The 20,033-nt window shown below is 38.2% G+C and overlaps 2 protein-coding genes across 5 annotated transcripts; both read right to left on the bottom strand.

The window, feature by feature from the left end:
• Positions 1-6,218: 6,218 nt before the first annotated feature.
• LOC135583901 (zinc finger transcription factor YY1-like) lies at positions 6,219-13,350 on the bottom strand. 4 transcript variants are annotated; one of them, XM_065121581.1, is made up of 6 exons: positions 13,153-13,350; positions 12,932-12,990; positions 12,128-12,327; positions 11,483-11,572; positions 11,089-11,232; positions 6,219-7,074 (listed from the first exon to the last, which is right to left on the bottom strand). In XM_065121581.1, exons 1-6 carry the CDS (start codon positions 13,239-13,241, stop codon positions 6,529-6,531), a joined length of 1,128 nt encoding a protein of 375 aa, XP_064977653.1. In that variant the 5' UTR covers positions 13,242-13,350; the 3' UTR covers positions 6,219-6,528. The 4 variants fall into 4 exon arrangements, with proteins under 4 accessions (XP_064977653.1, XP_064977654.1, XP_064977656.1 ...); XM_065121582.1 differs by having other exon boundaries at positions 12,932-13,050; positions 13,153-13,290; XM_065121584.1 differs by lacking the exon at positions 12,932-12,990 and having other exon boundaries at positions 13,153-13,284.
• Positions 13,351-15,591: 2,241 nt separating this feature from the next.
• Positions 15,592-19,999, bottom strand: LOC135619500 (ammonium transporter 3 member 1-like). The gene is made up of 3 exons (XM_065121588.1): positions 18,676-19,999; positions 18,299-18,584; positions 15,592-16,794 (listed from the first exon to the last, which is right to left on the bottom strand). The coding sequence occupies exons 1-3, from the start codon at positions 19,318-19,320 to the stop codon at positions 16,271-16,273; spliced, it is 1,455 nt and encodes a 484-aa protein (XP_064977660.1). The 5' UTR covers positions 19,321-19,999; the 3' UTR covers positions 15,592-16,270.
• Positions 20,000-20,033: the final 34 nt, after the last annotated feature.

Raw genomic sequence — 20,033 nt, forward strand, 5'->3', positions numbered from 1 at the left:
TCCCTTTGTGCTTTTCCATTGTTTCAGTTTCCTTAAGTATTAATCATAAAACTCTTTTTTATTTGTTTCAGATTGCTTAGTAATCAAACATAAAACATGAAAAGATAGTGGTGAAATATATAATTAACAATGACAAGATTTATCTCTAGCCCTCTTATAATTGACAATGAAAAGATAGTACTAATACTGATTGAATTGGATTATATATATATATATATATATATATATATATATATATATATATATATATATATATATATATATATATATATATATATATATATATATATAAAAGATGTGGCATAATGATAGACTAAAAAGTTCATATTGTTGGGAATATAATCCAATGCAATCAGTATTAGTACTATCTTTTCATTGTCAATTATATATATATGGAGCCACTTGCAGGACGGATACATGATTGGGTATTCACCCCCACAAGAGATCGATTAGATCGAACTAAAATTAAGAGGATTAGCGAAAACACGTTATATGTAGGTTTGTGCCTCATAGCGAACGAATTATTTTCTCCAACCAAGATAGGATTTGCAATGACACTTATGATTGGAAGCAGCACGGAGCTCGCAACGGACCCACTTGTTGGGCCGACCGTGACTCCAATCATAGGAAAGGTGCATAATCCGGGTATCTGACAACGCAAGTGGTAGATTTAATCGAATTAAAACTAATCATCATTAAGGAGAGGGATTAAGGATATTACATAGAGAACATTACGTATTTATCGTTTTGCCTCGCAACGGACGGATCCTTTTCTTCTAGCGTTTCTGATCCCTCTTGCTCTCTCTCTCTCGTTTTCCCCCTCCGTCGAAGGAGACGGAGAATTAGGGTTCGATTCTGATCGAATAATGCTCGATAACTCGTTAAAGTTTGTTATGAACATTACATTGTGTTGTCCTCTTTGGTATGATTCATTTTCCACTTTGATGGTATCAAATTTCAGTAAGATATAATTGTGCAGGAATTTAGAATCAGGATTATCTATGCCTGGACACTTGTTTGCCGCAAATTGTTTGTTAACTCATCCAAAAGCTTTGATCATGGATTAGAAATTAATTTTCTTTTGAAGGATTTCCAATCTATCAAGTATATTTCACTATTTTTTCTCCCTTTGTGCTTTTCCGGTTGTTTCAGTTTCCTTAAGTATTAATCATAAAACTCTTTTTTATTTGTTTCAGATTGCTTAGTAATCAAACATAAAACATGAAAAGATAGTGGTGAAATATATAATTAACAATGACAAGATTTATCTCTAGCCCTCTTATAATTGACAATGAAAAGATAGTACTAATACTAATTGAATTGAATTATATATATATATATATATATATATATATATATATATATATATATATATATATATGAGGCATGATAAACTAAAAAGTTCACGTTGTTGGGAATATAATCCAATTCAATTGGTATTACTTTTTTTTATAGTCAATTATATATATATAGAGCCACTTGTAGGACGGATAGATGGGTCTCCACCCCCGTCTGAGATCGATTAGATCGATCTAAAATTAAGTGTATTAGCGAAACTAATCATCATTAAGGAGAGGGATGAAGAAGATTACACATTACGTATTTGTCGTTTTCCCTCGCAGCGCACGGATCCTTTTCTTCGAGCGTTTCCGATCCCTCTTTCTCTCTCTCTCTCTCTCTCGTTTTCCCCCTCCGTTGAAGGAGACGGAGAATTAGGGTTCGATTCCGATCGCATAATGCTCGATGACTCGTCCGGCTTTGGCGACGGGGATCGCTGCTGGTGGTGGTGGTTATGGGTGCACGCTACCGTCTTCCTCCTCCGCCCTCTCCTTGCCGTCTCCTTCGTCCTGTCCTTGATTCTCCTCAGTTAGCTCTAGTCCACGAAACCCTAGATCCTCTCTGTCTTCTCGATTCCTGTTTGACCTCAGCTTCGATTCTTCTGCAGGTTGGTTCGTGGCGTGGAAGACGGTGTTGATTCACGTTCCGCTGGTGCAAGAGATCTGCGGCCTCCGGAAGAAGCCTGCGAAGCCCAAACCCCGCGACACTCACCGCCTCACCCGATTGTATAACTCCAATCCCGCTCTAAGGTTTCCCTCCTCTCTTTTCCTCTTAATTCCTTAGCAGTTGTTAAAATCTTGATCTTTGATCTGTTTTATTGGTGATTTCATCTTGTTTCATTAATGATGTTAGTTCTATTGGATCATCTATGTTTTCTAGTTTTATGATCATGTATTATTTCCATATGGCTCATACTCGTCGATTATGATTGTCTGCGTATTAGCATGGTATACCTACAAGAAAAAAAGAACAATACTTTTACATTCAATTAAAAGGAAATAAAGCTCAAGGCCAAACAAATTGCATATCTATATTTCAACTTATTTTTCTTTCTGACTGCATAGAAGAGGCTTATTAGTTAGTTGGGGCATGTCACATATCCATATGTTCATCTTTGCAAGTTTGTATACCTCCTGGTTAGGGGCCCAAAAACCGCAAGGAGAGGTGATTGGAGGAACCCATCCCTTTAGCATAAGTTACCACAATTCGTTAACCACCCTCTTTTACTTGCATATGATTGCATTAGTTGGCAGTTAAGAGATATGTGGTATCGGTTAAAATGCCAGAAATATGATTTGACTGCATGATTCAAGTTGGAAAAATATTTAGGACTCAACTCAGAGTTAATTTTTGCAAAGGAATATGGCTATGCCAAAAAGGGAAAAGGAATAAAGAGAAAACCAGTGCCACAAAGATGTCAAAGAGCCAATCATTATGAATGAAAACATAGAAAAAAATTGCATATTAGGTGACATTGCCACAATTGTCATTAAATGAACCGGATATAATTTATGTAGCCACAATTGATTATTTAAATAAAAGTCAAGGCTTCCTTTGGCTTGACAGCGAGGCCCACAGGATTTTCATCAACTACGTAATTCCTCAAAGAGACATGATATCATAGTGATATACACCACTAAATCAGAAGTCCTAAGATGTTAAAGTGACAGCGGATGTCTACATCCTTGTGACCATGTGCAATTTCTGCACAGCAACACTAGTCAATGCATGAACACTTCTTTTTGCTTGTTGAATATTCTTCTTGTCAAAAAGCTATGAATGACTATTCTGAGGCCTCCCTTGAAGTTGCAAGAGAACAACAAACTTTCATCTTCATTTTTATAATCATTTTCAATTTTTCATACCCTTGGCCTTCAAAAGCCCTCTTTTTTTTATCCTTCACTGTAACAGGCCTTCATGTCCTTGAAGGTTCTTGTGCAAGACTATCAAATTCGCTGTCCTACCTAGGATCGTAAGGGGTCACAAACTCAAATCGTAGGATCGGATTGTAAGATTGTAAGATCATACTAACTGTAAAAAAAATAAAAATTATAATTTTAAGATACATATATATACCTAAAGAAATTTATAAATAGTATATTTCAAATAGGAATATGGTTAATAAGAAACATTGGTTACATATATCAATGTAACTTAGAATTTAGATGAAATTTGCATATGTAAACGGACCATATAATATTATTGCACATCCTAACAGTTTCTAAATTCTTATCATGACATTTTCCACATCCAAATAATAATCTATTATGTAAAGGAATATTGTGCTTGGCAAATTAGATATAATTTTGTAACCTCTATGTTAGATAACATCAATGCAAGAAATATGAACTGTCTTTCAATTATATTAAAGATGACACCTCACAGTATAGATGCTATTATGGCCAAATGAAATACAGAGATCATTATATATGGAATGGATAGGAAGAGAGGGTAGGAGAGGAGAAGAGAGAAGAGATGAGAGATGGAAGGAGAAGAAAGGAAGAGGTGATGGGAAGAGAGGTAGAAGGGAGGAGAGGAGAAGATTTCTCATGTATTATTAGTTAACTAATAAGCGATGATACTTATCGTTATATGTTATCTCATGTATAACTTTTAATTGATCAAATGACGATAAGATCATATGAAGCAAGATTGATTTGATAAAAAAATATTTGTGTACAAATATTTATTAAACTAATTGACCGTTGAATGGACTAAAATATAGATTGTTCTACCATGTACCAGTGTTATACTGGCTTAAAGTATCCAGCTGGGTCTATTTTTCTTTAATCTTCAGTGATATAGGCAGTATAGGTTAGTATACCATCCAGTGTTACTGATACTATACCAATCAGACTAGTTGTGGAAACCGGTATTAGACCAGGATTTATAACCTTGACTGGTATGTATCACCTGGTTCAGTTGAAACCATGTAAAGAAGGGGGCTTCTCCACAACCTGGATAAGGTTTGGAGTATATGCTTGTAGACAGAAATATGGTAATTCTTGACTCAAACAACTGGCAATTTTAAGTCCAAGAAGGATAAATCTACCTAGAGATCTATCTAGGACAAGAATGCAACAATATAGCTATTAAATTTTAGGTGATGTATAATAACTACTACAACATATGTTGCAGTGTCCCAACTATTTGGGGAATGTAATGACACTTTTACATTGTAATCATAAGAAGAAAATGTTAAAGACCTGGTAAACAATAACCAATTTAGAGGACCTAGGGCTAGTTCACAAAAAAACATTCTCTTCTTGCTTATGTAACCTATCACACATCCAGTAAAATAGCAGAAGAGAAGTTGAATTCATAGGTAAATAGCAGAAATAGCAATGGCTTATTCGTGTCATTTGAAAGAATGAAACAGATGTAATGTTAAAATTGTAGGAATGTTAATTTGGTTAGTGAGAATCTTATGCACATTATGCCCTATTTTCCTTCCATGATCTTAGCAGAACAGTGAATAGGCTCCGGATCTATATGAAATTTATAAGATGGTTTGCTACTGACATTGAACAGAATTTATTCACCCCTCTAGCGGTTAAACTTTCTTGGTTTTGCACAATAAATTATCATCAGTAGGACCAGTGAGTTTGACACCCTTCTATTTGATTTTATGCATCAGAAGTGATTGCCTTTCGTAGTTGCACGATGAGAAACCATACCAAAGGATAAGATGTTATTCCAAGGTTTTAGGAAAGCCTGACCTGCACCATAGTCCAATAAACTATTTGTGCTGATGGTTATTTTATGCCTTTCTGGACTGCATGGTTGAAATAAAATCTGTTTCTCTTTCGCTGCATTCTTTTGTTAGTGTTAATAACATTCGGCAATAAAGATACAATTACTCTGATAATTTGCTCTGCCCTCTCAGACGCAACAGTTCGAACGCCCAAGAAACATCATGAATACTTCAGGACTTCGATGACAGGCATCCATCGGTAGCAAAGTTGCAGGTTGTCATTTTATTTATTTGCCAAGATTCATAGCATTTTGTTTTCCTATGAAGTAGCCATTGGAGTTTGGCTCGTCCTAAGTGGGTTGTGCCTCAGGGTATTTGATGCATGCCGTATTAATTTCTTTTTTCCTTTTTCTGCAACATTGTTTCGTCAGAGACGTCTCTGAATCCCATTATCTGTACATACACTAGTTTGGCATCTCAAAGCCTGGTATTTGGATTTGCTTACATGGATCTCAACAAGTGAATATTTCCTCATAAATTCCAGCACAAACAGCAGATCGTGGATGAGAACGTTAACACGCAGTTATCGTCACTGTTCAGCTGTTTTTGTACATTCGTTGATTGCGTGAAATTTATTTTGGGAACATGGATTTGTTGGTTGTTTCGGACATTCATTGATTGCCTGAAATTTATTTTGGGAAAATGGATTTGTTGGTAAACTTATTTTTTCGGGGTGATCATCATCGCAGGGTAGTGTTGTTGACATGCTACAGATTGTTCAATAATAACAACTGTCATAAAGTCCCAATTATTTTGACCCAATAAATGCATCTGTTTTTGCCATTCAGTCCTGCAGGGTAGTGGTGTTGACATTCTACAGATTGTTCAGTAATAACAACAGTCATAATATTATTTTTGACCCGATACATGCCATTCACTCCTGCATGTAAAAGTTTGCTGACTAACATAAACCCCTGATTCTATTTGTCATTGTTTGTTATGTCAGGTTAATACGTTTTGCTTTGGTGGTGGTGTTCATGGACCCAATAAATCCATCATGTCTCTGGTTGTTTTGTTACACCCCTTCTTGTCACCAACTTAATGATCTGCTTCGTGAAAACACAAAGCAACACCAAATTAGATCACAATTTATCGAGTTCACCATTATGTCAAAAGAAACCAATCACACATAAATATATGCTAACATTTATTATGTTAATTTGATAGGATTCCAATCATAATGTCAGCAAGCTTATTATTTTAGCTGTACTCTACAGGCAATGTGGTACGGCATCGATGCTAGTATTGTTTGACATATACAGATTCGGAAATAGAATAAGGAATAACCCCCCACGATCAATTTTACACTCATCTTTCATCACATTCGTCGATATTAAACAACAACTCTGAAGTAAATACATCGAGATAAAATAACCATTGCTCATAACGACATTGTCGTTATTATTCAAAACAACATAGGCAGCAACTACCATCGCTCATTCTTCCTCCTCTGTCTCCTCGTCGTCCCTGTTCACCTCCTGACATCTCCATCCTCCATCTTCTTCTTCGACATTATCCTGGTCTTCCTCTGTTTCCTCGCTGTCTTCCTCATACATCTCTTTGCTCGGCAATTGCTTCTTGACCACCACCACCGGTGTACTCTTCTTGGGAGTCGAACTTGTGCCTTTGCGGTTCGAAACTTTTGCAGGTGGCATCTGCGGCGTCAGGTTGGGCTTGCTCCGCTTTGAGTTCTTGCCGACGCTGCGTTTTGCGAGGTACACTTCCTGATCACTGCCTTCCTCCGCAGCTTGGTCGACAGCCGGAGAAGGTTTACCATTTTCCTCTGAGTTATGACCAGGATGTTCCCTTCTAAAATGGAGATTCAATTTGTACTCATGGATGTAGGCTTTCCCACAACCTTCATATGGACAGACATACGGACGCTCTGCAGAACCGGAACCATATGCAGCTGCAGATGACTTGGGGGTAGTATGTGGCTTTTCCACTGGTGTAGTGTGCTTCACCGTATCCATCACTGTGCTCTGTGATATAAAACTTAGATTAGAGATTTCACACGACCAAATATAATGTCAGGTTCTATTTGACCATTTATAATTCAGAAAAATACATGTCTTTATCAGTGCATAAGCTACTTCAAGGACTTCACCTCACCGATAGCTATCTAGTGTCGGGTAACGAGTTACATCCTCAGAAATGAAAGCTAAATTAGTTTGATGGATTTTGTCAAAGGTCCTTACGAGTGTATTCGGAACCTTTGATGAACATCAAACCAAATCATTGGCTTGCATTAGTTTTGTGCAAGTAAATTACCGTACAAAATGTCTTGAAATTTGAGCTAAAAAAATTATCCAGGACTTCTGTATTACATCTATAACTATCCACGCAAAAACATTGCTAAAATCAAAGTTGAACAATAGATAAAGTGGTTGTGCGATAGATCATATTAGCTTACACCGCAATAGTTGCACCTCTTTAAACCTTTGTTGCCTTCTAATCTCTAAAATAAATAGTCATTTTTATATGTTTGTCTATTTAATATTGATGTGAGATCATGGTAATTATTGTTTATTCAAATTAAGATATATTACTTTTGGGTGTTTATGCAAATTGAAAATGTTATCATATGACAACATCTAGAATACTCGTAATTTTAGTTTCCTATATTATTCAAGAAAAACAGAAACGAAGCAAATGTGAAAAAATGAAAATAAATCAAAATCTGAATTTGAATAAAGATTATAAATCGTAATTGTAGAGGAAAAAGATTCACATAAGATGGAAGTCTATCAAGAATATATCATCGAATTTTTTTTTTCAAGTTGGATATGGAATGTTATCTTATTTGAAGAAGGAAAGAATAGATTATTTATTTGATTTGATATAATTATAATTTTTTATTTTTATATCTTGTCTTTTACTTGGGCCATATAGAAAGAGGCAAATGAAATATAATGACCCATTTTAATGGATCAATAGAAAAAAAAATTTCTCATATTTTGTGTGAGCAGTGTGAGACCACCTATGTTTTTCCGATGATCTGATGGATTCCATCTTCCACGTGATGTGCGAAAATACACAACTTTCATCTCGTGATTCTCTCATTGAACCAGAACGAGTCTAGTAGTTATTTATTTATTTTATTATATTCTTGTTATTATCTTTCATCCCTCTGTTCCTCTTTTACTATCACAAAAGAACTTCCTATGTTCATCACTATCTTGTTCGACATCAAATATATATTTCAATTCTCTTTACAGGTTCCTTACCCTCTCTATATGAGTCAACTTTACAAGACTCGTAGTATAGTGTAGGGGATTAGCTAGTTCTTAGTTACATTCCAATCAAGGAATGTCATCTTGTAACAAACCCATAGCAATCCCAGTCCAAACTGGTACATACCACCAGCATCGGTGTACCAACATTGGTGCACTAGTATGTACCGAAGAGAGAGACGACAAAGGAGAACAAGAAAGAAGAGGTGCTGGAGGAAGAAGGAAGAGGAAGGAAGAATTGGATGTGGATACATCAGAATGTATTGAAGAGGAAAAAGAAGAGGAGATACTGAAGGAGGAAGAAGAGGTGATGGTAGAGGATGAGAAGAAGAGGAAGGAAGAAGTGGAGGCGACGAAGGAAGAGGAAGAGGCGGTGATTCTCTTTAAACAATTATTTTATGGACCGGACCGTCCGAAATGGGAGCAGTCCCGTCTCAATTAGGACTAAGACCAATAAATGTTGGTCAATACAAGCCGAATTGAGAAATTGCAATCATCAATATAAGTTTTTCATTCAAAAAATGTGTATGTCAAATGTGATAGCTCTTTAAAGCAATACAACCCAAAACATGGTATACATTAGTAGACCATGTTCTAAGTATACATTATTTCCAAATTTTCCTTTACCTTCTTGTTTAGTTTTAATGGAGAATTTTCGGACAAAGTCCTTTTTGAGTTTTTCAAATAAGGTGCCCCTTTTCAAAATTCCCAAAGAACAAAACAACTTGTGCAGGTATGTTACACCCTATGAACCAGCCTATAAGGTAAAGTTATCATTATGCTATAGACCAGTCCAATCCCCATATATAAGATTTATGATTACAAGATTTTTGAATAGGCTTCAAAAGTATTTTTGACACTTCACCAAAATATCATGAGTCCATTAAGAAACATTGTAAACAAACTCAAAACCAATAAAAACATACTCATATATAAAAATAGGATCTCAAATACGTATCACTATTGGTTTATGAACAATAACAACAAATAGGAAGATTTCTATATTAGTCACAGTGCTTTTGAATAAGCTTATAGAATTTTTGATAGCATTTTTGGTAGTACCTCCAAAATACTATACACCTATAAGGTTGTAACTGAAGCAAATGGACCCAAAACCTAATAGAATCCAGCTTATATACAAAAGTAGAGTTTCAAATAGGTATCTTCAGGAACAAGACAACCAGGGTTTCAAATAGGTATCCTTGGGAACAAGATTGACCAAATAGAAAGACTTCTATGTTAGTTATAGTATTTTTTTAATAAACTTACGGTGTTTTTTCAAAATACTGTAAGATTAACCAAAAACAGTTTAACTGAAGAATAATTAACTGAGGAATTGTTCCCCTGATATGACCATCAGATGAACAAGTTCATAGGTGAACTAGTCCAATCCTTCAATTATAATATTTTTAATTAAGCTTACAGTGATTTACAAAAACACTACCTCATTTGTCTTATCAAGGGACATTTCAGAGATTACAACAAATAAGGGGCACAAACATGGAAAAGGGACACCTCTTAGGAAAAGCCCGAAAAGAGAGGTTTTTCCAAGAAGTTGCCCTAGTTTTAATTAACTTCTATCAATAACTATATTGTGATATTAATATATGCATATATAGGCAGCCCACATAGGAGAGATCATATCAGACAACTAATTATCATGGATGCTTGTCAACATTGACATAAAATGCTGAAGTTACCAATGGTATAGTACCTTCTGGACATGGAGGCACTTCATAAATCTATAAAGTTGGTATTTGACATGGTCATAAGAGGTACAACCATCTACATAGGTTACATAGGTTCTAGAAACAATTTATTAGATCTATCACCTAGCACTAGCTGGTTACTCAGGTAGGGACTGAACTGAAAATGAAGTACAAATAGCAACTGGACGTAAAGAAGCTCAATAGTTCACATATTTCAATCGAGACAAATGGGAAAATAGGATGAAAATAAAGGATAAGAAACAGTGGAAGGAAAGAAGCTCACAAGTCCAAACAATTCAATTGAGACAACTTGAGCTTAGACGAAACAAATGAGGAAACTTCTACAATGAAATGCTTCAGTACAGCACCATAATTTATACAATAATTTTAGCCTGCTCTGAGTTGTTACTAAATGACGCCTAAGCCTGCTGGCCTGGCTTCTTCAAAGCAAGCATCATAAATAAGCAAATCCAGAAATGAAGAGAGAAGTGCATCCTGGTCTTGTAGACCATTATTACTGCCTTATAGAAATTTAGAAGAGTATTTATTCAGCAAGTTGTAGATTCTTTTGAACTCCATAAACAAGGTCAAATGAATATGAACAAGAATGCTACACATCTACAAAAAGGAATAATACACATTTAGGCTGCTAAAAGGTAAAGAAATTAAACTTGTAATTATGACAATTTTGCTGAACCAGCTTAAATCAATGCAACATAGAATTGTTTACGAAGCTCAGACTTGTTTGTCTAAGCCTCCAAGGGTGATGCCATCTAATGCAAAAGCCTTATAAAATGCTATCCACAAAAAAAGAGTTATTCTCAAATGATAAAATCACCTAAAGAATCATGTGTTGAGCGACTTAGGCATGATAAAGTCTCTGTTGAGACATCCGATTGGTTAGTGCATTGTTGCATAAGTGATCGGTGGCCGTCTTGTATGCCATTAATGCAATGAAAATATCTTCTTTAAAAAACAAAACTTAAGTGCAATAAATTAAGTACTGCAATATAAAACACTAGCATTCAATTCAAAATCAATTAGGATTGACTACCTTCTCGTGTTGTGTCTTTATGTGGGTTCGTAGTTTGCTTTCATTTGTGAATCTCTTCGCACATTCTGGGTAAGGACAAACATGATAATTTTCTAGTGAATGCGTCCGCATATGTGCCCTCAAGTTAAAATCCAATGAGAAGGCCTGCAGTTCAAATCTTTGCAAGTCATAACTTTGTCAAAAGTTAATATAAAGTTCATAAAAATACAGGGAAAACTGTGGCAATAGTAAAAGAATTATGTAGAAAATGATCTAGAAATGAAACAAAACATGAGATCAAAATGGAACTCCAACATGGCATAGAAATCAAAGTGCAATTGGGACAAGTCAGAGAAATCAAAGTGGAGCTTCACATTTATGGTGTACATTTACCAATAAAGGATAGAACAATCACCTTACCACAGCCTTCATGGGGGCATATGAAATCTCTTTCACCTGTATGAATAAGATAATGCCTCTTCAACTTCGAACTGTCTAGAAACTTCTGCAAGATACAGGTTGATCTTAGAAAGAGAAGAAGCATGAGAAGCTACCTCATCTGTCAGAAACATCTCATATAAATACTCGTGTGTGAAGCTAATTGAACTACAAGTGACCAAACAATGCCAAAGTAACAATAGATAGACCAAAACATATTGTAAACTCTATATTTTCGGAGAATAAGTTGATTTATTTTAACTTCAATCACCTAAGCAATATATATTTGACAAATACGACAAATTTGTGCAAAAATATCCTCTTTTAGTGAAAAAGACATGTGGAAATTTGACTCCTGACTTCTTAGATAATTTTTTTGCTTTAATCACTGAATTAACCACATTTTACTAAGAAAACAACCCTCATTTTGGAGAACTAAAGGAAGGAGCAAAAAATAAAAAAAATAAAAAACTTTGTTAAGGATAGGTGTAAAATTAACAGAGAAGTTTTTTTAAAAAAATACAATCAGGTACAATTGAAATATATAGGAACTTTAAGCTTCCAGATGAAAAGAACATTCAAGATTTGAAAGCAACGGTAAACAAAAAATGAAGCAGGTCACCTTTCCACATCCATCGTATTGGCAAATGTGTTGCTTCTCTCCATGGATGTGAGCATGTTTCTTTAAAGCCCCTGCATCAATAAAAGTTCTCCCACAACCTTCATAGCTGCAGAGGAATAGAACTTCTGTAGCTGGTTCAGGTTTCTGCTCTTCTGCTTCTGTTTCCTTATTCTTCTCTTTCAAAGCTTTTAGCATATCCTCTAATTAAAACATGACGAAGGCCCAATTACTACGAGTCAGATAACATGAAAGGTAAGCAATTAGGAAATCCATGCTAATTAAATTATTGATCAAAATGGAAAAACCATGCAAGAGCCACATATCTAGCTAATAGGCTTGCAAGAATATATTAAAAATCCTAATTATTCCGGAGAATGATATGTGAAAATTTAAGTAATCGTGCCATAGTAAAAACTCAAATTCTTTTCTTCAGACATCTTATGCACTCAAACTGCTAACTGTCAACAGTATGTAACACAATAAACAAACAAAAGAGCTTCAACATAAGGGACATCTGACAAATAATATTGTACATGATCTTAAACTGTTCATGATCAGATACATCAGAATTCTCACATTAGTCATAGGTACCTCTGTTACAGAAAGTTGATATTTGGTAAAGAAAGCAATATATAAGAAAAAACAATAAGAAGGAGAAAGATTTGACATGAATCAAAAACGCATGTCAAGACTCCTACTCTGATGTGGGAAAATTAGAGAACAAAGAAGTTTTTAGGACTCCATCGGACAAAGATTCAATCTTTACAACTTGATAACCAGACAGCAATCACGACAGAAACATACCCGTAACCCACTTCAAAAGCATGCACTTCCCACCCGTCGCAACCACGTCTTGCGGAACCCTAGATCAATCATCCAAGAAACCAAATTAATTGCTTCCGGATCAAGCCAATCAAGAGACCCTAACCCACAAGACCAAGAAACCAATCAACACAAAGAAAACAAGAGATTTCAAAGAGGGGAACGACGAAGGAGGAGCGGGGTTGGGGGAAAAGGCGCCGCACCATTCCTTGAACCATCGGACGGCGGTTGGACGACGATTCTGGGCGGCGTGACGCTTCTCCGCCATGGCGTGGTTCATATGGAGCTCCATGGGCGCGCGGGCCTCTTATGCAGTCGCCTGTGGGCGATCGAAGAAAGGCTAGGGTTCGGAAGCGGGAAGCGGAGAGGGAGATAGAGGACATAACGGTTTCGCCTCCCGACTTCCTCCTGTTCGTAACTGTTATCATCATATCATCCGAAACTTCTCCATATTATAACGGTTTCCCAAAAAAACGCATATTACAAGTATTATAAAAATCCGTCCAACATTTATTAAAAGGAAAATTATATATATATATATATATAAGAGTAATTAGCTATTACTTTTATTTTATTTTAATGTTATCGAATCTTAGATTTTGACGATGAATTAAAGATCTAATCTATGTGTTGAGATAAGTGATGTAGGATTAACTGTGATAGTTAGAAAAGTAAAACGATTAAAGAAGAATGGGTTGGAATTAATAATCGGGCATCGGGTCGGATGAATCGAATGATACACTAAAGGATCGGACGATGTAGTGAAAGCTCGCCGAATGTTTGCCGAGAGTTTGCTAGAAGATTGCTGGGAATTCGTCAAAAGTTTATCGAGAGTTCGATTGAACCATTCATGTGGAAGACAACCAAGATTGCAAGTAGAATAATTATTTTAGTCTTAATTATCGTAGTTAGGACTTTGATTTGAGTTAGTTTTGAAAAAAATCCTACTAACTCAATCATGGGCCAACTAGGCCTATAACTAAGCTGAATTGGGTCGGATAGATGGTTCATTTAGTCACTTAGAGCCATGTTAAGCGGTGGAATCGCTTAGGGCTCAATCTCCCAAGTGGTCTTGGTAGTAGTACTATCGACAATTAATGCTATCAGGTGATGGTACCGCTAGAGCCTGATCTCCAAGGCTTTGTCAGGTAATCATACCGCCTAGACTAGGTGGTGGTATCACCCAATGTTAGGCCGCAAGCAGTGGTACCATCCAATAATGATAGTGGTACCATCAGTACCTCGAAAACATAGGATAAGACACTCTTTAGCTCCATTTTTAAAGTCATTGGGGCCTATAAATACCTCACTCTTTCCTTACATGGAAGACCAATGAAAGTGTGAATAAAAGTCTTGAGATTTTGGAGTGTAAAAGTGTTGAAAAAGTACTAAGAGTCCTCCTCCCTTTCTAGTTTTGTGATCATTCAAGAGAAGTGTGAGACTTGTAAGGATTGTCTTCTAAACCCGTAAAAAGGAAAAAGAGTTATAAGAGAGTGGTTGATATTCGCCCATTGAAGAAAAATCATTAGTGGACGTCGACAGCCTTAACAAAGAGGAATCAGAAATGGACATACGTCACTACGATCGAACCACTATAAATCCGATGTGATCTCTACTTTATCATTCCTATTCTGTTTTTTCTTCGTATTGCTTATTGACTTGGTTGCTTACTCCCCTTCATACCTTCTTAATATTTTCATAAGCATTAATTCAACCTCCCACCCTGCTGCAAATTTGATCCTAACTTAGTGCAAACTTGATCCTAATATATATATATATATGACATATATCTCTCTTTATATATATATATATATATATATATATATATATATTATGAGTATGTTTTTGATAATGCCGTTTGTATTTTTAAGAAGGGTGATGCATATGATGTCACATGCCGATTTGTGGATTAAGTGAAGGACAAAATGGTGCTTCCACGGCATAAGACCCATGCAACATCGATGTTGTTTTGAATGATCTCGACTTTAACATTTTGCCTCAAATTTTTTGTCTTAGGATTTGCAACAAATGACTTGGAATCAACAAATTCTTCTATATAATGACTTGAATGGATTATGTTATTATGACATCCGATTTGTGACGAGGACTTATTAGATGGAGCAAAACCGCGATTTGTTGCTTCATGTTAAATACATTTTTGTGAGTTGTACAACCAATTACTTGTATCGATTTTATGTTTATTAGTTGCATACATGGGTTTTTTAATTGCGAGTTGGTGTGAACATGTGGATGTCGACGATCAATCCTCGTCTATGGTGTAACAAAAATATTCATCAAATGATGAATATTTTGAGGCAAATAGATTTTTTTGTTTTTGTTTTTTGGGCAATGTTGTACATGCAAACTGAGGTGACTTGTTGTCCTCCTCCACTATCAACATGATCTAATAAGATAAGCAGAAACACTACTCATCATCCATAATACAAGTATCGTCATACTCACCACTAATGCAGATTGAAAACAATTATTCAAAACACAAAATAAAGATTCTTTCGTATAATTAAAAACAATGATTCAAACAATGTTTCAAGAATATAAGCAGCAGCACAAATTCATGATTACGATTCAAAGCTATTACTCAAAAACAACATTGATTCAAAAACACTGTCGATTGGCAAAACTATGATTCAAACAGAAACGTAAAAGTATGATTCAAAACAAAACAAAAAAAAGGAAAATAATTATTGAACTCCTCATTTCTTTGCCTTGACTCCTCATTGGTCCTTATCTATTTTAGCATAGTCATAAACCCTAATCCTCTCTCTCTGTCTCTCTCTCTGGTATGTGCTGTGTGCTACGGAAACATGGAAAGAACTGGACCTGCACAAGTTCTGAATCTGCGCTGCTGGTGTTGCTCTCTCTCTCTCTCTCTCTCTCTCTCTCTCTCTCTCTCGTTGTGTATACGATAACATCCTACAGTATAGAGTGTAAGCATGGAGTCCTCTAAGCTGCTATTCCTATGGAAACATCGAAAGGCCTGGACCTGCACAAGTTCATAGTATCTCTCTCTCTCTCTCTCTCTCTCTCTCTCTCTCTCTCTCTCTCTCTAAAATTGCCATACAGAAGTAGCTAAGATTCACTTCTACTTGGAGAAGAATCTTTTAGGTCAAAGATGTTTTCTTTGTGTGTGTATATTTCATCAAATAAACGAAGAATCACTTCCTCCCACCACCATAGCCACACGCTCCTTAACAAGCATCATATATGGCATGAACACTGAAGAACCAGGAATCCTGCACTGCCTTCAAACCACCTCGGTTTGCACTCACAGCCACCACCACCACAGCCTTCCCCTACTCCTTAGAGATTCTGCGTTACACCAGTCGGAACATGAAGCTGTTGCGACTCTGATTCCGAGTTCGATCCATGCCTCGTTACGTCAAACCTCTCACCGTCGCCCCACAGCGCGTAAGCCTCCTCGCCATGCACCTCGTCGTCACCGATCTTGAGCTGTTCCTCGGACATGCGAAGCGGGGTGACTACTCGTATGGCCACGCAGATTAGGGTGGTGACGACGGCGTTCCACGCCACGACGAACCCGGCGCCGACGACCTGCTTAAGGAACTGGACCCCACCCACGCCGCCGTAAACGCCTCCGCGGGAGTCGGTGACGGGCAGGAAGAGGCTGCAGAGAACGGGCTCGGCGAAGAGGCCGGTGGTGGCGCCGCCTACGAAACCTGCGACGGCGTGGGTGTGGAACACGGCGAGCGTGTCGTCGATCTTCTGGAGGAAGGCCCATCGCCTGTGCACCACCATCATGGTGTACCAGGGGATGCTCCCTGATAAGATCCCCATAACCATAGCAGCCCAACCCTGGACTAGTCCTGCACACCATGATGCTTTAATGTCAGTGCTACTGTATAACATACGTGTGTGTGTGTATATATATATATATATATATACACACACATCATGTTGCAAACTTATATTAACCATTGTTAATTTTTGTTAATATTAAATAGTATGAGTTAGTATAATAGATCAAATATATCTGCAATGTTCTCATAATCATAATGAATTTTAAAAGGTATAATCAAGGTTCGCCGTACCGTACCGTACCGGCGTTTCGACTCGGGCTCGGTACCGGTACGGTACGGTATACCGCTCGGTACACCCAGGTGTACCGAGCGGTACACTCACGTGTACCGAGCACTGTACACTGCTACAGTTGTACTGTACACTGCTACAGTGTCGGTACGGTACGGAGCGATCCGCGTACCGCTGGCCTGTCGGACCGGTACGTACCGCCCGTACCGGGCGGTACAGTCCGGTACGGCAAACCTTGGGTATAATATTATTTAGTATTTTAATAATGACCATGTATATAAGTTTTCATACTTTGAAAGGATATATATGCTAAACTTAAATTGAGAGGGATAAATATAATAAATCACTTAATTATGCAATTTTACCTAAAAAAGCTGTAAATTATAAGTTAATTACTTTGTCATAGCTATGTCATTACTTTCTCATAGCCATGTCTTTCACCATGTCATAGTCCAGCCTCATAAAATCTAAAATTGACTCGTAACAACTTGATGAGTAAATTATCATTAAATTAAATATATTATATTAATACTTCAGATTCAATAATTTAATGAATTAATTATCTCAATGGTTGGAAGACCAAAATAGTTTAGTACTTGACATGTTATATATATATTATGAGATAATTATCAACAACAATAAAAATTTATACAACACTCTTTAGGATAACCTAATGTACATCCCAAATGTTACATCCAATCTTGTGGCAATAATTGGATGGATCTTAAACACCAACCCATCACCACATCATACATACATACATACATACATACATACGGTGATCCACTAGTAAATATTTCTATCAAGTATCTATCTATCTATCTATCTATCAGAAGCATACATTTTAATGCAGAACCAAAGGCCTACTCCGGGGAGGATGATGAAGAGCAGGCATCTCCTCCTTATTCCCAAGCTTTGACTTAACATCATAGGTATCATAATCATAAGTAAATCCGAAAATGACTCGATTGGGCTATTGGATCAACCTGTCCAACTGCATATCTAACTATAAATTATGTTTAAATTACAAAAAATTAATTTAAACTTATGTATCCGAAGACAGAGAATAGATAGAAAATGAGGCGATATGGTCGGCGTGAGAGGATATGGATAGAGGGAAATGTTTCCGAGTATGAATGGTTCGATTTTTATGATCATGTATGCTTAAGAGTTGGAACTCAGCCGACGACAGATCAAGAGATTCAAGCCGAACTTAATCGTGGGAAGAATCTTCGGAGATGATAATGAATGAAGGCAGGAGAAATAAATGGGTTGGGTTACCTGCGCCAGGAGTGATGCAAACCAGTCCGGTCATCATCCCCTGCACGGCGCCGATGACGGAAGGCTTCTTGAAGAAGGCCACGTCGAGGGTCGTCCACATGAGGAGGCTCGTCGCGGCGCAGATGTGCGTGTTGAGCACCGCCATGGACGAGTCGATGTTGGCCGCGTATGGGTCGCCGCCGTTGAACCCCGTCCATCCCATCCACAACATTCCCGCCCCCACCAGCACCAGCAGCACGTTGTTGGGCGGGAACCTCTCCCGATCGCTTGGCGTCCTCGGTCCGACCTGCACCGTTTGTTCATGCGGGTGTAGTAGGTGAGTCGGCAGTGCGAGGAGTAGGTGGTAGCGGTCGTGGAGATGGATGGAGGAGCCGGACCCAGTAGGCGGCGGTGAGGCCGGCGACGCCGGAGGAGAGGTGGATGACGTAGCCGCCGGAGTAGTCGATGACGCCCAACTGGAAGAGGAAGCCGCCGCCCCAGAGGGAGAAGGCGCCGACGGTGTAGCAGAAGGTGAGCCACAGGGGGACGAACAGCATCCACGCCTTGATGCTCATGCGGCCGAGGAGGGAGCCGGCGAGGAGGATGACGGTGATGGCAGCGAACACGCACTGAAAGTAGACCATGGAGGCCATGGGGTAGAAGGGCGTGATCATGGGCGTCTCCTCGGTGCCGTCGCGGCGGTAGTGCGTGGTAGCCGGCAGCGCCGCCTGCTGGATCAGCAGCTTCTGGCCGAGGGCCGGCCTGGCCTTCCCCCAGAAAGGGAGCAGCTTGTCGCCGAAGGACATGTCGTAGGCCCACGTGACCCAGCAGATCCAGACGGCGGCGAAGGCGTACAGCGCCATGAAGGCCGAGTTCACCGCCCACTTCTTCTTCACGATGCTGCCGTAGAGGATCACCAGCCCCGGCACGCTCTGCAGCCCCACCAACGTCGCCGAGATCATCTGCCACGCATTGTCCCCCTCGTTCAGCCACTCCGCCACCGCCCCCGACCTGTTCCCTTGGTACGCCCTCGCCACCGACATGGCCACCCACCTCCTCTTCCTCCTCCCTCCCAACGCTTCTCCCTTCTACTACCAGTAAGTTGGTGCCGGAGACAAGCAACAAGAGTTTGCTCGGTGACGGGAGTCGATGATGATGGAATGTGACTCTTAAGAGACCAAGTGGCCATTTAAATTGATGGAAAGTCCTTCTAATCTTATGCTAATACTATCCAAGATTCAAGTTGAGTATACTTACTAGTGTTTCCAATCACATGTTGCCATATCAGTGGGTGAAGAAGGATTAAGATCTGTGCTCTCAGTGGCAGGTTTTGTTTTGGAGCCTGTAAACTATTGCTGGTTTTGGAACTTGTGATCATAAAGTCCATGGTCAGTGAGCATGTGGTGCATCATCTACAAATTACATAAAGATTTCATTTGCATGCTGTTCTCCAATCATTCCTAGGTTTTGAGTTCTTGTTTGCAGATGTACAGAGAGAGAGAGATAGAGAGTCCACTAGGTAAGGTAACATGGTAGTTCATGATGACAACTGTGATGTGGTTTAATATAGGACGAAGTCGTCTCGTTCCATAAAAGAACTTGTGTTGGCTTGTTCCTGGAAATGAGATGTCAGTGTGGAACAGATAAACAATACTTAATACTGTTCTTGGCAGCTGATAGAGATTTAGGAGGCAACCGAATCAAATCATTGATATGTTCATGCATCCTGAAGAGTCAAGAATTTTGATATGAATGA

Source organism: Musa acuminata, chromosome BXJ2-8, assembly GCF_036884655.1.
Source record: "Musa acuminata AAA Group cultivar baxijiao chromosome BXJ2-8, Cavendish_Baxijiao_AAA, whole genome shotgun sequence".
In the NCBI taxonomy this organism is placed as follows: domain Eukaryota; kingdom Viridiplantae; phylum Streptophyta; class Magnoliopsida; order Zingiberales; family Musaceae; genus Musa; species Musa acuminata.